The sequence below is a fragment of the Trachemys scripta genome, chromosome 16 (assembly GCF_013100865.1).
Source record: "Trachemys scripta elegans isolate TJP31775 chromosome 16, CAS_Tse_1.0, whole genome shotgun sequence".
NCBI lineage: Eukaryota > Metazoa > Chordata > Testudines > Emydidae > Trachemys > Trachemys scripta.
In genome coordinates, this window is record NC_048313.1 from 11,498,400 (window position 1) to 11,513,793 (window position 15,394).

The 15,394-nt window shown below is 49.9% G+C and overlaps 1 protein-coding gene across 1 annotated transcript; it reads left to right on the forward strand.

Moving 5' to 3' along the window:
* The first annotated feature begins 2,489 nt into the window (after window positions 1-2,489).
* SMARCD1 (SWI/SNF related, matrix associated, actin dependent regulator of chromatin, subfamily d, member 1) lies at window positions 2,490-14,171 on the forward strand. The gene is made up of 13 exons (XM_034792568.1): window positions 2,490-2,678; window positions 3,673-3,860; window positions 5,072-5,114; window positions 5,223-5,345; window positions 5,700-5,822; window positions 7,061-7,177; window positions 8,228-8,329; window positions 8,461-8,622; window positions 8,769-8,866; window positions 9,414-9,549; window positions 10,234-10,356; window positions 10,659-10,760; window positions 12,355-14,171. The coding sequence occupies exons 1-13, from the start codon at window positions 2,523-2,525 to the stop codon at window positions 12,406-12,408; spliced, it is 1,527 nt and encodes a 508-aa protein (XP_034648459.1). The 5' UTR covers window positions 2,490-2,522; the 3' UTR covers window positions 12,409-14,171.
* The last annotated feature ends 1,223 nt before the right edge of the window (window positions 14,172-15,394 follow it).

Here is a 15,394-nt window from a genome sequence, read left to right on the forward strand (position 1 = left end):
CCACCCCCCGCAGTAATTCATGGTTACCATTCGCTCACCGCTGGTGCTGCCAGCAGACACAGGAGCTGTGAGACAGCCCTGAAGTGAGCGCCATACAGGTAGGAGAGAGCTGTGCTGTGCAGCCAGGTGCCCTGACATGGGCTGGGGCCCAAGTGGCAATGACAGTCCTTTGGGCTAATCACCCTGTCCTCTGTGAGATGCACATCCCAACCACACTGAGGGGCCAGGACCTGAGCCGGGCAGACTGACCCATGTGGGATTTCTCTGGTGTAATTACAGGCTGGGGCTGGGCCAGTCAGGAAGGACAGTATGGTCCATCCACTGCTGTGTATTTGTGGCCACATGTGTTTGGTGTAGCCTCTGTTCCTTTGTGGGTCTCCCTCCCACCACCACCCCATCCCACCAGACACTTGGAAATGAAACCTCATCCCTGGCAGTGTTTGGTCTCTCCTGGTTTGACAAGCATTGCTTTGTTTTAAGGCTCATGAGAATTGTTGCTGCTTTCTGTGCTGTGCTGCTCTGTGGGCCAGGCCTATCAATCACATCAGCACTGTGCTAGGAGCAGGGCTGGAACTTGCCAGCATAGCACCAAATAGTGCAGGTCCTACAAAAACAAGTGGCTAGGTTTTGGGGTGGATGGGTTACTGAATTTCCTGGCAACCAATGTTCAGCTCTTCATCCAGCCTCTATTCCCCCACCCCCACGCCGGCTGCTGCAGCTGTGGGGCCTGCATCCTCCACGCTTGGCTCTCCAGCCCCTGCCATGGGCAGGATGCTGCTGCCTATCTCTTTCCTCACATGCAGAGAAGCCCCATCTCCAAACAGCTCCCCCATCACCCCGTTCCCTTCAGCAGCTAGTTCAGTGACCCCCCCTCATAGTTTAAAAACTCACAGATTTTGGTTCTCTACCCTCCCGCTAATGTGCTTCTGCCATGATGCCCACAAACACGTGGGCCTGGTGCTAGCTGGGCTGCAGTGACTTGGGACTACAGAGACGATGCATGGAGACAACAAAGCACCCCTGTGTGACCTGATCTTTCTCCCTCCCCCAACCCTTCCTGTCCATGTTCAACGTCAGAGAGCTCTGCAGCTATCATTCGCTCTCTGAATTTTGCTGTTTTCTGTCTCTCTGGTAACTGTATCTCTGTCTCTCAAAGTCTGAGCTTGGCCCTCACTCGTATACCTCCACACTGCACTTCCAACCGGGGGTTGGTCTGAAATCCAGTCAATGGAGTTAAATCATTGTACAAGAGATCAGATTTAGGCCCAGCAGCTCTAACTCAGACCCTGCACATACCTGGAAAGAACTGAACAGCCAACATCATAACAAACCAGCGAAAGAGAGAGTTTTGTTCCAAACTGAAGAGAATCTTACAGGTGACTTTGCACTGACATTACTAAAGCCCCCTAGTGTGCACTGTGCTCTTTCACCTGACATGTGCTGCAGCTACCTCATTAAACAAAGCACAATACATTAGCCAACCACAATATTTTGCAGTAAATCTTGTGCCAGTCAGAGGAAAATGCAGCTAAATCTTAGTCGCCAGCTAGAAGGTGTCTTCTGTCTGGCAAGGAATTTACCCTGCAGCCTTGCAAGCAGGACCAGATATTTAAAAAAATCAATTTTACCTATGGGTGGTCACACCCCAGTGTTCATACACCAGACACCAAGGGGCTGATCCTCCTAACAAGTCTAGCGCCATAGATTTCAATGGGGATACTCCTGATTTACACTTGTCTGAGCAAGCAGAAAATTGATACCCTTAGACGATCAATCCAGCCAGACACTGCAGGTGGACTGTTTAACTAACTGGCTTGGAAACAGCCCCTGAAGCTTCAGCAGAGCAGTGCTTTCCAGCAGAGCTAAGCCTTGCTGCTTGGGAGGTTTGGTTCAATAGCCAGACATGTTACCCAAACCTTTTGGAGCAAGTATTTGCATCAAAGCTATTTGGAGACAAAAAGTATTTTAAATCATTCACCAAAATTCGACCCTAGCCAGAAATGCCTGAAGCAGGGCCGGAGCTGGGTTCTGATGGAATCACTCTATTTTCATTCAACATTTATTAGGGTATTTTTAAAAGCAGCGGTTGATGCTCCCTATGGTGCAGCCAGGGGGTTCTGGGCATCACAGCACAACTGGGCATCCTAGGGAGATGCTTTAAGCCAGGCAGTGCTCTAATTTTTGGCAGCCTCCTGAAGGCTGCTTGTGTGTCCCTGCCCCTTCCTCATGGTCACAGCCGCCCTCACCCCTGGACATTACTCCCCGTCTGCACTGCCCACACCCCACACCCGTGCTCTTCCCCCTGACACTGCCCCAGTCCCTCCCCGGGGCTCTAGGCTGCCTGCAGCGCCTTGCAGTGCCGGCCTCCATGCGGCAGGGGGAGGCAGACTGCGCCCCCGGCATCTCTCTGTGCCCTACCCGAGCACTCTATGGTACCTCTGGCGCCGCTCTGCCCCACGCGCTCTATGATCGATGTCCGGTTCCGGTCCCGCTCCCCCTCCCCCGCTTTGTGCTGGGAGAAGATGGCGGCGCGGGCGGGTTTCCAGTCGGTGACTCCGAGCGGCGGCGGCGGGGGAGCCGGAGCACTGGGGCCGGGCCCCCCGGGGCCCCCCGTCCGCATGGGCCCGGCTCCCGGCCAAGGCCTCTACCGCTCCCCCCTGCCGGGCGCCGCCTACCCGGTAAGGCCGGGGAGGGGGCGGGGCGGGGCGGGCTCGGAGGCAGGAGCGGGGGGGGGGGGTCCGTGCTCGGGCGCCCCCTTGGGAGCGATACAAGGGGAGGAGGCGTTTCTGAAAGTGGGAGTCAGGTGGGGGAGGGGGCCGGGATCTGCCTTTGTCCGGGGCCGGGGCAGTCCCTGGGGTGGGATGTATCCGAGCGCGCTCTTGTCTCGGTGGCTCTGGGGTGAAGGAGGGTTCAGACTCTGGGGGTGGGATGACAGCAAGCTGGGGCTCAGGGCGAGGGAGACGTGGGGAGGAAATGGGGCCTAGGTTCATGGTGAGGGGAATTGGCAAACTATGGGGGGGTGTATTTGAGGATGAGGAGGAAATGTTTGGGTGAAATTGGGGGTTCCACGGGGTGGGAGTGAAAGAGGTCACCCTGCAGTGAAATCAGGGGTGCCCTGAGTAAGGGTTACTCTCAGTTAAAAAGGTGACCCTAAAGAGACTATTGATTGGGAAGGGAGAAGCTGGGATCTGAACTATGGGAAAGGGAGAGGAGAGGCAGCCTAGAGGAAATGAGTGAGGTGGGGATTAGGGGTAGGAAAGGGGAGAGTGGGAGTATTTTGTGGGGATGGCAGTTGCAGTGGTGATTCAATGGATGGAAGAAAATTGTAGGCAGCGGTTAGGGCACAAGGCCTGCAGTGAGGAGAGGTGTGTGACATTAAGAACTCTCTCCCATAGCCAGCTTTGCGGGTTATGGTTTCTGTGTTACAGTCCCATTCATTCTTGGTTGGAAGCATCCGCTTCTGGAGCTGTTAGCCCTGTAGGGATCCACCTGAGTCCATCCCAAGGAAGCCCATGAGTCACGTGGCCCTGTGCTAGCAGGGGTCACACTTAGCTTAGCAGATGTGGCTTGGTCCCACTTGTGCTTAGGACTTAACTGCCCTTTATTGGGGAGTCTCCATCTTTTCAGAGTTTGGTTCGGATGGAGACCAGATCCCTGTGTTTCTCTCCTCAGCGCCCTGGTATGTTGCCAGGCAGCCGCATGACACCTCAGGGACCCTCCATGGGTCCCCCAGGATATGGTGGGAGTCCCTCAGTCCGGCCTGGAATGGCCCAGTCTGGTATGGATCAGTCCCGCAAGAGGCCAGCTCCTCAGCAAATCCAGCAGGTCCAGCAGCAAGCGGTCCAGAATCGTAATCACAAGTAAGAGGCCAGATTTCTTGCTTCATTCTGAGGTTGATTATCTTTTCTATGACCACTTAGTGCCTCTTCATGAAGGACACCAAAGTCCTTCACAAGTTGTAGAACTATAATACCACCAAAATTCAGCCACCTCTGAGGTGGAAGGCTGGAGTGAATCAGTGCACAGCACATTGCTAAATAGACATTCAGGGTCAGGCAGATTTTGTCCAAAACACCAGCACATCCTCCCTCCCACCCACCCTTACAAAAGTGCCAGGGAGATTCTAATGTTCACATCAAGCAGACCTGATCTGAGGTGGTTAAAGAAGAAAAATGCTCATAGGGAAAGCACTATCTAAATTGAAATAGGCTATTTATGACCTCCAGAAAATAGGTATCATATCATAAATTCTTATCCATCGTATCAAAATAAACCCCTTTGGATGCTAGTTGGCTACGTTGCAAAAATGGATTAGCCAATATTCAGTAATTCGGACACTTGCTGCTGATGTCAGAGATCAACACAATGCTTTGTTGTTTGGGTCACTACATCTAGGACTTCTGTCTCTCTTTTGCTGCCAGCACGTTCTCGGACTTTCTTCTTTAATTGTTTTGCATGGGTGGCTCAAACCGACTTAAACTTTTTGTGCACCTATTTCACTGAGTGATGGGAGCTTCAGATAATAATACTCAGCTCCTATGCAAGAGCAAGTTTTTTTTTTTATTTCTTAACTCTATGTCATTGTCACTTGATACTACTCAACAGTATCTCCTGGCTTAAAAAAACTTATCTGTTAGAAAATCCAACTTAATATTCAATCAAGCCTGGGAGTCACTTTGTATCAAAATAATATTTAACCAAACACCTCTCCAAACTCAGGGCAACCCCAGCTATCCATATCTCTTGGGAGACTTGAAATGTTCAAATAATCAGGTGGTTTCGGTCTTGCAGGTGCTTTTGAGCTCTGCAGTATTGGAGTTTCAATCCTGCTGTGGCTATGGGGAGGAAGGGTGGGTAAGGAAAGTTTCTGTACAGAGACTGACAGTCACAATAAACAGCCTTTGAAAGAGAGGAGGACTGGACTGAGACAGATGTTGAGGAGCAAGTGCCCCTCATAGCAGAGTCCCAAATCTGAGAATAAACCCTACATCCTTGCTCCTTTTTCTTGTGTTCTGACTGGTTGAGAGAAAAAATGGTTGCCATCTTAATGTGTGTATCCTTCTTTAAACAGTGCTAAGAAAAAGAAAATGGCTGACAAAATTCTACCTCAGAGGGTGAGTGAGGTTTTTTACTTTTCCTGCCTCCGCTGCTGTAGTTCTGAGTTCTAAGCAGTTTCAGGGGGAGAGAAGCAGCGTTCTTGATTGGCTTGTGCTTTGCTGTAGATTCGTGAACTGGTACCAGAGTCTCAGGCCTACATGGATCTGTTGGCATTTGAAAGGAAACTGGACCAGACAATCATGAGGAAACGTCTGGATATCCAGGAGGCCTTGAAACGACCCATTAAGGTAAGGGAGGATAGTGCTCAGGTTTCTTGCTGGGGTGCCTAGAGACCTGTGACTGAACTGAGAAAACAGGACTGACTTCTATGGCATTTGGGTGGGTCTGTAAAGGCTCTTGAGAGTGTGATGTATTGAGGGTCAATGTCCTATCCTGGACTTTAGCCTCAGAGGGCAGTCAGGGGTGCTTGCTGACCCTCTCTTTGCCTGGCTTGCTCTCTGGTCTGGCACTCTGTTTCTCAGTTGCGGGAGGTGAAAGTGAGTCCAGATCCTGTGGGGTTTTTTGATTGTGGCTGTGGCCTGAGCATGTTTATTGGCTTCTGCATTTTGCTGTTAACGTTTAGCTGATACTTTTCCTCTTAGCAAAAGCGAAAGCTGCGCATTTTTATCTCCAACACCTTCAATCCAGCCAAGTCGGACGCGGAAGATGGCGAAGGGACTGTTGCCTCGTGGGAGCTCCGGGTGGAAGGGCGGCTGCTCGAGGACGTGAGTGTGAGGCACCCAGCCCCTCTGGGAAGGGCGAGGGAGCAGCATTAATTCTCCAGATAAGATGAGCTGAATGGGTGTGGGAGCTAAACCCTGTTGGGTTGTGACCAAAGAAGATGCTTTCAAAGGTCTGGAGTTGGAGGTGAAGACCAACTGCTTAATGTCTGAGAATGGAACTAGGGGCCCTCTATCCTAGATGATCACAATGGTCCTTTCAGGCCTTGGACTCTATGAATGTATCCTCTCTCGCTCGTACCTGCCCAGGAGTCTGATGAGAAGGGGGAGAGGGTAAGAGGGCCAAACCAGTTGGCCACTCCATGAGGTAGGACACTACAATAATAATACTTAGCTCTTTATAGCTAAGAGGATCAATGGTGGGAGAAGATTTGTGGCACTTGCTTTCCCTACCTCTGAAAGCAGACACAAAGATTGCACATAACAAGTTTGTGAGTTCGTTCCCCTCCCAAAAAAGTCTCTAGTTTGCCGTGAGGAATTGGCCTCAAGACTGGATTTGCAAATACAAGGGAAGGATCAGGGTTTATTATGGGTAGTTTGGTTCCTTCTTAGCTCTTGGGCCAGTAACTGTAGTGCAATTTTGGAATAGGGCTTCCTGGACTTTAATCGTCCTGCATTAATGTGACTGCCCTGGGCCTGGAGGAGGCCTTTGAGTCCGCCTCACAGGAAGCTAGTCAAACATGGTATTGTGCTATGATTATTGGCAAGGGATTCCCATGGAACATCCGTATTGGATGTAAAATCTGCCCCAGCACTTCAGAATTTAATCCCCTTACTTTTCATCTCTGGACTGTCCTGTGCTGTTGGGCTTCTTCCCCTTTGTGCTGGACAGCTGATCTGGTGTGTGTCCTTGAGGGACCTATTTACTCTAGCCTGTGGGGGATAGCCTGCCGGACTGATTGGCAGGCATACTGTGTTGAGGAGAACAGCTTCTGATAACTCTGGATTCCCTAGAAAAAGACAGTCCCTGCCCCTAGTGGAAAGGCAAATGGATGAATGACAGAGGATGTGGGGGGGAAGGGATAGAACAGACAGCAAAGAAGCCAAGGCAACCAGCAAACATGTCATTGTCTCCATGTTGGGGTTTTGGAAGGAGTGGTGGGTTTAGTATAAGTAAATGGGAGTTGGAGGGTTCAGTTCCCATCAGTGCTTTTGTATGTGCTGGGTGTGCTCCACTGCTGGCCTTGACTGCCCTAACACTTCTCTTGTCTGTGCTGCTGCAGGCTGCTCTGTCCAAATATGATGCCACCAAACAGAAAAGGAAATTCTCATCCTTCTTCAAGTCTCTGGTGATCGAGCTGGACAAGGACCTGTATGGCCCAGACAATCACCTGGTGGAGGTGAGCTATACTTTATTTTATCTCCAAATGGAGTTCAGAATCTTGGCAACCATGTCATTCTGGGAGCTAGGAACTCTTGAGTGCTGAGCCCAGCTCTGCTACTGACTTGCTAGGAGCCATGGGGCAAAAAGCTTCACCTCTCAGTCTGTGAAATGGGGATAATGCTAACCTCCCTCAGAGGAGTTGAAGCTTGTTGGGTAAGAAGATCACAAACAAAAGTTCCCTTTCTGCTCCATTCTGATGAATAAGAACAGTATCAGAGTCCCTTAGCTTTGCACAATTAGTGTATGTGAAACTCTAGGCAAAAGATGCTCCTGTGAAGTGCAAAGACACAGACCACAAATGCCTGTCTCCTCTGTTCCCCGTACTTGGAGCAAGTCTGGTAGCGTTGGGAATGTAGCAGAGGTGGATGCATAACCTGGCCATGCTGTTGGGAATCATTCATGATAAAGCCCATCAATTCTATGTTCTACCTGTTTGCAGCACAGCTGGAATTTCGAGGACGCGAATACACTTATTTGAAAGGAGAGTCTAAGACAGCCTCTCTGTTAAGGCAGGTGTAAGGCAGAGGCATTAGCTATCAGCTGTTTCTAGGTGTATTGAACAATTGTTGCATCCAAGCCCATTGTGTTAGGGACAGCAACGTGATCCATGCCAAATAAATTAAGCTCCTTTGCAGCCACTTGACTCTTGTGAGTTCACATTTCATCTGTGTCATTCTCCCCGGATGCTCCATGATAGTAATCTTGAATTTTAAAACTGGTGAGCTGCGTGCTCCTCTGATGAACTCTCCTCACACTATTCACCACAGGAGTTCCAGCCTCCTTTCAGAGGTGTTGTCAGAGCCACCACAACTGTCTGTAGAGTCCAGGGGCACATGGCAGAGATCACATCCTGTCAAATGGGCAGGATCTTTCTGGGGAGGAGTTTGTGTCATCAGTAAAGGGCAATTACAGGTAAATGTTGTGCCAGGCAAGCAGCAGGAGCAGAGGGAATGACTTGGCAGTCTGTGTCCCTAAGCCACCTCCCCTGCTGTTTTTTTTTTTCCAGTGGCACAGAACTGCTACTACCCAGGAGACAGATGGCTTCCAGGTGAAGAGGCCTGGGGACGTGAATGTGCGCTGTACTGTCCTCCTGATGCTGGACTATCAGGTAGGCAGGCTGGTACGATGCAGATGGGGAGTGAGCAGTGCCTTAGCATCTGAGTTGTGACTTGGATGAACCCTATCTGTAGCTGCTGCATCATCTTTACCCCCACCTTTGTCATGCTCTTGTCTCCTCAGCCACCACAGTTCAAACTGGACCCCCGCCTGGCTCGTCTCTTGGGGATTCATACCCAGACCCGCCCAGTGATCATCCAGGCACTGTGGCAGTACATCAAGACCCACAAGCTACAGGATCCCCATGAGCGGGAGTATGTCATCTGCGACAAGTATCTCCAGCAGGTAAAAGTGTCTCCAACTTAGGGTGGGGCAGTGTGTCTGGGGCAGGAGACAGCTTTGGCTTCTGTTGCCAGGAACCAGAGATTCTCCAGGCTGCCCCTTTCCCAGCACTGTGCTGCTTTCCACCCCATTCCCTCTTTCTCTTGCAGATATTTGAGTCTCAGCGGATGAAGTTCTCTGAGATTCCTCAAAGGCTGCATGCTTTGCTCATGCCCCCAGAACCAATCATCATTAACCATGTGATCAGGTGAGACTGGCCCTGAGGGGTTTGTTGGGAAGGGCGGATAAGTGAGCTAGAGAGACTTGTATGGGGAGATGCTCCTTGTTACAGTCCGTTTCAGTAGCTGCTGACCTTTCTGCACCTCTCCATCTTTCCATGTCTTTATTCACTCTGCCCTGTGTGGATTCAACAGTCTCTTTTTCCCATTCACCAAGCACCCCTTCTGTAAATCCCTGCTTTCTTTCCTCCTGCCAACACTGACCTCCACACTGTGTACCCGCATGCTTATGTTTGAACTCTGACCCTTTGCACTGCGCTTGTCTAGACTGTAAGCTCCTGGTCCCCTGTGCTGCATGTATGATGTGTGACTAGGGAAGTAAAGTGTTTTTCTGCTCCTCAGTTTTACTGACCCCTTTCTTCTGTTACAGAAAACCAAATGTAATGCATACTTTAATCCTGTCTTCCCTACCCCCACCCCTCAACCTATGGAGCTTAGAGGTGCTAGTAAGGATGCATTCATACACTGACTCAGGCTTCTCGCTTTTTCTGGGTGTTCTCTTGCTGATGTCCACAGTGTTGACCCAAACGACCAGAAAAAAACCGCCTGCTATGACATCGATGTGGAAGTGGATGATACTCTTAAAACTCAGATGAATTCTTTCTTGCTGTCCACAGCCAGCCAGCAGGAAATCGCTGCCCTGGATAACAAGGTAGGAGCTGGATCCTGCCCTTCCAGCTAGATTTTGTGTGCTGGGATGAGGTTGATTGGCACAGTGTTGCAGGAGAGAGCTTTTTTGCAGCTTTCAATATGGATTCATCTAGTGGCTTTCTATTTGGGATCTAGAACAGTGAGGGCAAAATTTCTGCCAGGGTGGCACCATTTCTATGAAACCAAATCAGATAGTGACAATCTTTTTACTTACCAAGAAAATAGATTTGAAAGTGAGTGATTAAAGAGAAACTGGCTTAGTGGTTAGATCTGGGGACTGGGAGTCAGGGCAGCTGGATCCTCTTTCCAGCTCGTCTACCTGAGACCTTAGAGGCACAGATGAAGTGACTTGCCTATCTTGTTACAATGCAGTAACGTGAAGCTACATCTTGGGGGGGGGGGGGGGATTGCCAGTAGTTCCTGGTAGTTAAAGCCCAGTGAGGTCTTTGGATGAAAGGTGCTGAATGTCCTGAGTCTGCATGTCAGTGCATTGTCTGAACCTACCACCCTGTCCCTATAGGAAGAGGGATGTAGGGTGGGGTGTATGTTACACATCTGGGTCAACCAGGAAATATGAGAGTTTTCATCTTAACATGCTGGACCCTTTGGTTTGTCTTGCCCCTCTGTCGGGTTGGCCTCATAACCTGGTTCAGCAATACGCCATTACTTCATTTTTCTCTCTCAGATCCATGAGACAATAGAAACCATTAATCAGCTGAAGACACAACGCGAGTTCATGCTGAGTTTTGCCCGTGACCCCCAAGGCTTCATCAATGACTGGCTCCAGTCACAGTGCCGAGATCTAAAGGTAAAAGGATTTTTCCCTTTTGTGTGGAAGGCAAACAGAGGCTCAGTCCATCCAATCAGCCTCTTCTTGTTCAGTTAGCAGCTGAGACACATGCAGGGGCACAATTTGCAGGACTATAGTCACACCGAAAATTGGAATTGAGTGCCAGGATTTCAATCTGACAGCGCTGGCTGGGCCAGGTCTTGCTGGAGTCTGCTTGGGGACAGTGCTTGTGGGTAGCCCAGGACATGGGGAGGGTTGTGAGAGTAATTTGGGCAGCTGCATGACTCTGGGTTGTAAGCTGCTCTCTTTGGTGCCTCCAGACCATGACTGATGTTGTTGGGAATCCAGAAGAGGAACGTAGAGCTGAATTCTACTTCCAGCCCTGGGCTCAGGAAGCCGTGTGCAGATACTTCTACTCCAAGGTGAGCGTTCCCATTTGAGGGAATCCATCCACACCTAGCAGCTGCTATTCTGCTTGTAGGGAGATGCTGTTCGCTAAAGCTGGGCGTAGTGCAGCCAGGCATACGGAGTTTCAACCACCTAGTTCTGCTGATGCATCTCAGTCCTTAAATAAAATAAATAAATTAATGGAGATATCCTATCTCCTAGAACTGGAAGGGACCTTGAAGGTCATTGAGTCCAGCCCCCTGCCTTCACTAGCAGGACCAAGTACTGATTTTGCCCCAGATCCCTAAGTGGCCCCCTCAAGGATTGAACTCACAAGCCTGGGTTTAGCAGGCCAGTGCTCAAACCACAGGGAGTTATCCCTCCCCCATATATTCCCCCTCCCCGCCCTCCCCCCCCCCCCCCCCCCCCCCCCGATCTCCAGCACCCTTCTGTTCCAATCCTGGATACCCACACACAACTTGACCAGTGCACCTTGGACCTGGATTTGCCACAGCCCATCTGTTCCAAGTCCTATTGCTTCAGATACAGTGCTGCAACTTTGTGGCATGGTCTTGTACTGCCTACTCCTGAGGGCATTCTGCACCTAAAAATTCTGAGCACAATACTTTAAAATTCTGCAAGTTTTATTTGTCAATAAATAAATGCAGAGGCACAGTGGCACAGAATTCCCCCCCAGGAGTAACTGCCAGTAAACATTCATCAGGGCTGGAAAGACCCCATCACACTATTTGCTGGTTTAGGTCCAGTTATGATCGAAACTAGGTCATGCAGAGGTGATACTAGTGTTAGCCCTCACCACCACGTAGCCAGCCTCTTCCCGTTTAAATCCATGGTTGTTACAGACATCCCTTTTAAATCGCAGCCAGAACCATGGTCCTTGAGCTTGGTGCTTCCTAGGAGTTCCTTGTGCAATGTAGCTGTGAGGAGAGGCCATCCCCCTCTCATGGGATGCATGCTGGCTTGGTCTTTGCTTTCAGATCTCTGCACGGGAGCAACCCACAGGCTAGTGCAGAGCTGAAGTGGACCCTGGCAGAGAACTGGAGCCACGCCCCAAAATCCCCTGCATGAAATTGAAACTGCCCCATCACAGGCTTCTTGTTAAGCAAACTGTAAAAAAAAAAAAAAAAAAAAATTAAAAAAAATTCTTTGCCCTTTTCTTAGCCTTTTGTGTCAGAGGCTGAAGTGCTTTGCACATGCGCTAATTCCCTCAGCCCTGTATTGGCTGCACTTCAAAATGGGGACATCGGAGCACAGACTTGCCCCAGCACATGCAATGAATGATTGGTAGAGCTGGCATTAGAACCTGGAGTCCTGACTTCCATTCCCTTCATCTAACCACTAGACAGTGCATCCTTCACTAGCCTGTGGAACACATTGTAACCTGTGGGCTGTACTACGGACAGGATTTAGGAGGCGGGGACAGGGAGCCAACAGGAAAAACATAGCCAGGCTGAGGAAGGAGTCCTGTTTCTTTCCTAGGGGCTGTGAATGGGTTTGGGCTCATCGTTCCTTCACTCCCTCCAAGCTTGGAGCATTTGTTATTCGGACTCTGACTTACCATTCACTGTAAGTGTATTAAAGCAGGGGATCTGGCTTCTCCTCCCACAGGTGCAGCAGAGACGGCAGGAGCTGGAGCAGGCACTGGGAATCCGCAACACATAAGCTGCCCCACTCCTTCCCTGATCAGAAGGCATCACAGCTACTTGTGGAGACTGAGTGCTGCAGAGTTCACTGTTTAGGCCCACACAACCCCCACTCCGGCGTAGAGACCTGCAGCCATTACTCACCTCTGGCAGTGTCTGTATCAATGTGACTCCAGAGCCCCGCGGGGCTTTGGGGATGTAGCAAGCAGACAGGCTCAAAGGGTCACACACTTCTACCTGGTTTCCTCCCTCACTGAGGCCCTGTCAGTCTCAGAGCTCCTGCGAGCTGACCTTGTCTCCGCTTTGCCTGTAATGCCCCCAATATCCAGTGTTTCTGCAGGTTCAGAACTTCTCTTGAGTTCAGAAACTTACCACAGCCCCTTCTCCAAAACTGGGCTCTAGTTCTTGCACCCCAGAGAATGTGGGGCTGGAAAGCCTCTCAGCATGGGCCCTTTTGGATCTGCCATGCAGACAGAGGCCTGTGGCCATTCACTTCCCAAGGTCCCATGAGAGACAGCGGCCAGAGCTCCTGCATGTTGGCACACTCTCTCCCCCTATGGGGGTGCTCTTGCATCATCCCTCCTTGTAGGACTCTCCTCTCCTAAGAGAGGGTTTCTGTGCTATGTAGAGAATTGCTTTTCCCATCATGTCTGTCTCCTTAGTTAAAGCTCCCTTCGTGTTCCCTAGGAGGCTGTTCCAGCCCTGGAGCACAAGGGAGACACTGGTTCAGCACAGAGATGAAGGAGCTATGAAGAGGTAACTCTACTGCATGCCAAGGGAGCTGCAAGTGTAGCTCTAACATGCAGGATTGAGCAGCAATGCAGTCTTGCCAAAGGCTGCTTGTTCTTCCTGCTGCAGGGAGTGGGGATCGCACCAACTGCTGCTCCTCCTTGCAGTGGGATTATGCGGAGCATAAAGCCTTAGGGTCATTTCTTGGACCAGGCTGATGATGATCCTGCGTCTCTGCCTTTGGTGACTTGAATGCTCCCTTGCGTATGATGTGAGGAGGCAGCCTGGGCCTCTACCAAACAGCCCCAAACAAATAAGCAAATTAGTAGAAGTCAGGGCTCCTCTGCTTTGTTGTCTTCCATGTTTGGGCATAGAGTAGGCTCTGGGGCTGTCACAGGGCCGGTGATCGAGTATGTGCAGATGGGTTTTCTCCAGCTGGGAGAGTAGCAGCCTAGACATGGAATGAATTGCTAATGAATTAATTTAGTGGCACTCTTGTGCTCTTTGCCCTCAGGACCATGTGTGTGCGGCAGGTCGTGTTGGGAGGTGGGGGCTCTCTTCACCTGGGGCTAAATTTTCTGCTCAGATTCCTTTTTGGGACTGTAAAATGAGCAGACTCAGAACCCAGTTGGTTGTGCTCTCCTCATGTTAGCTGTAAAATCATGTTACTGACAAACAGCCTCAACTACCCTGGAGTGTGGTTGAGGGGCTGCTATGAAATTGGGAGCCCCTGTAAGCCTGTGTGTGTGAGAGAGAGACTGCTTGTCTGCGAGTAATACACTTTCCAACCTTCCCTCCCTTCTGTCTTTGGACCCTTAAAGAATTGCCCCTTTATAGCACCAGGGGCTGAAGTCCCAGTGCCGGTTAATGCAGACTACCGGCTCCTTGGGACAAGTAATAGTGAAGGATGCTTGGATATTGCCTAGGCAAGTGTAGCTGTTGCAGAAATACTGTTTTTATTAACTGATTATGGTTTTTCATGGACCAAAATTTTTTTTGTACTGTATCCTTGTAGATGTCACACAATTTTAATAAAAGCCTCCTGTGAAGGAAGCCGCTTGTCCTCCTTCTGTGCTGGCGAATGGCAGTTTGCAGTTATGTAACAGACAGGTCCTGTCATATAACTGCTGTGGAATGGATGAAATGACTTCCTGCTTGTACCTGCAAAACCCCCGTGTAGTGGGAGCTCTGCTCATTGAGGGAGGGCAAGCAGGAACACTAGACTCCACTCCCTTTTAAAAGGAAGACAGCTTGTTTATATGGTCTAAATTTGACTCACCTTAAAATCGTGTGGAATTTGGAGGGTGCTACATTATTTATAGGGCCCTACCAAATTTATGGCCATGAAAAATACGTCATGGACTGTGAAAACTGGTCTCCCCCCCAAAAATCTGGTCTTTTGTGTGCTTTTACCCTATGATAATCATCACTCCCATAACCGCTTTGGTCGTTGGGACACCATCACTGATGAACAATCAACCCATTGTCTCCACCCCCGATAATTGTTTGTCAGTGCTTGAGTCTCCGCGAAGTCCATTCCTGTCCACTCTTTTATGTTGTCAATCCATCTCTTCTGTCTACCTCTTCTTCTCTTCCCCTGAACTGTCCCTTGGAGGATGATCTTGGATAGGCCAGATCTTGTTACATGGCTGTACCACTTCAGCTTGCACTTCTTCACGGTCACCAGGAGGTCTTCATATGACCCAGCGCATTGGGTGATGATGTTGCAGACCTCTTCATTAGTGGCATGGTCGAAGTAGGAGATGCTCAGGATTTTACAGAAGTATCTCATCTCTACTACCTGTATTTTCCGTTCAAGTTCTGCTGTAAGGGTCCATGTCTCGGATGCATACAGAAAAATGGAGATGACCAACGTGTGCAGTAGTTTGTTTGGATTCCAGGGAGATGTTCTTATTCCTCCAAATGGCTTTAGCTTTGCCACTGCTGCTGCTGTTCGCGCAGTTCTTGCCTGAATTTCTGCCTTGGATCCTTCATCAGTGATGATTGTCCCCAGATACTTGAACTGTTTCACTATCTCCAGCTCTTGTCCACTGACAGGGATATGTGAGCTGATACCATCATGTTTGTTTGTCATCAGCTTGTTTTTTTCTGCACTGATTTCCATGCCGTATTTTGAAGAGATTTCATCCAATCATTTCACAAGGTTGGCAAGTTCATCTTTGCTACCTGCCGGGCCATCAATGTCATCAGCGAACCAAAGATTTGAGATTGTTTGCCCCCCCAATGCTGACTGTGCAGTGAGATCTTCTAGGGAA

Coding starts and splice junctions, on each gene's coding strand:
- SMARCD1 (XM_034792568.1), top strand. CDS start 2,523: ATGGCGGCGCGGGCGGGTTTCCAGTCGGTGACTCCGAGCGGCGGCGGC. Junction 3,861..5,071: donor GTCCAGAATCGTAATCACAA/GTAAGAGGCCAG, acceptor TTCTTTAAACAG/TGCTAAGAAAAAGAAAATGG. Junction 5,346..5,699: donor CCTTGAAACGACCCATTAAG/GTAAGGGAGGAT, acceptor TTTTCCTCTTAG/CAAAAGCGAAAGCTGCGCAT.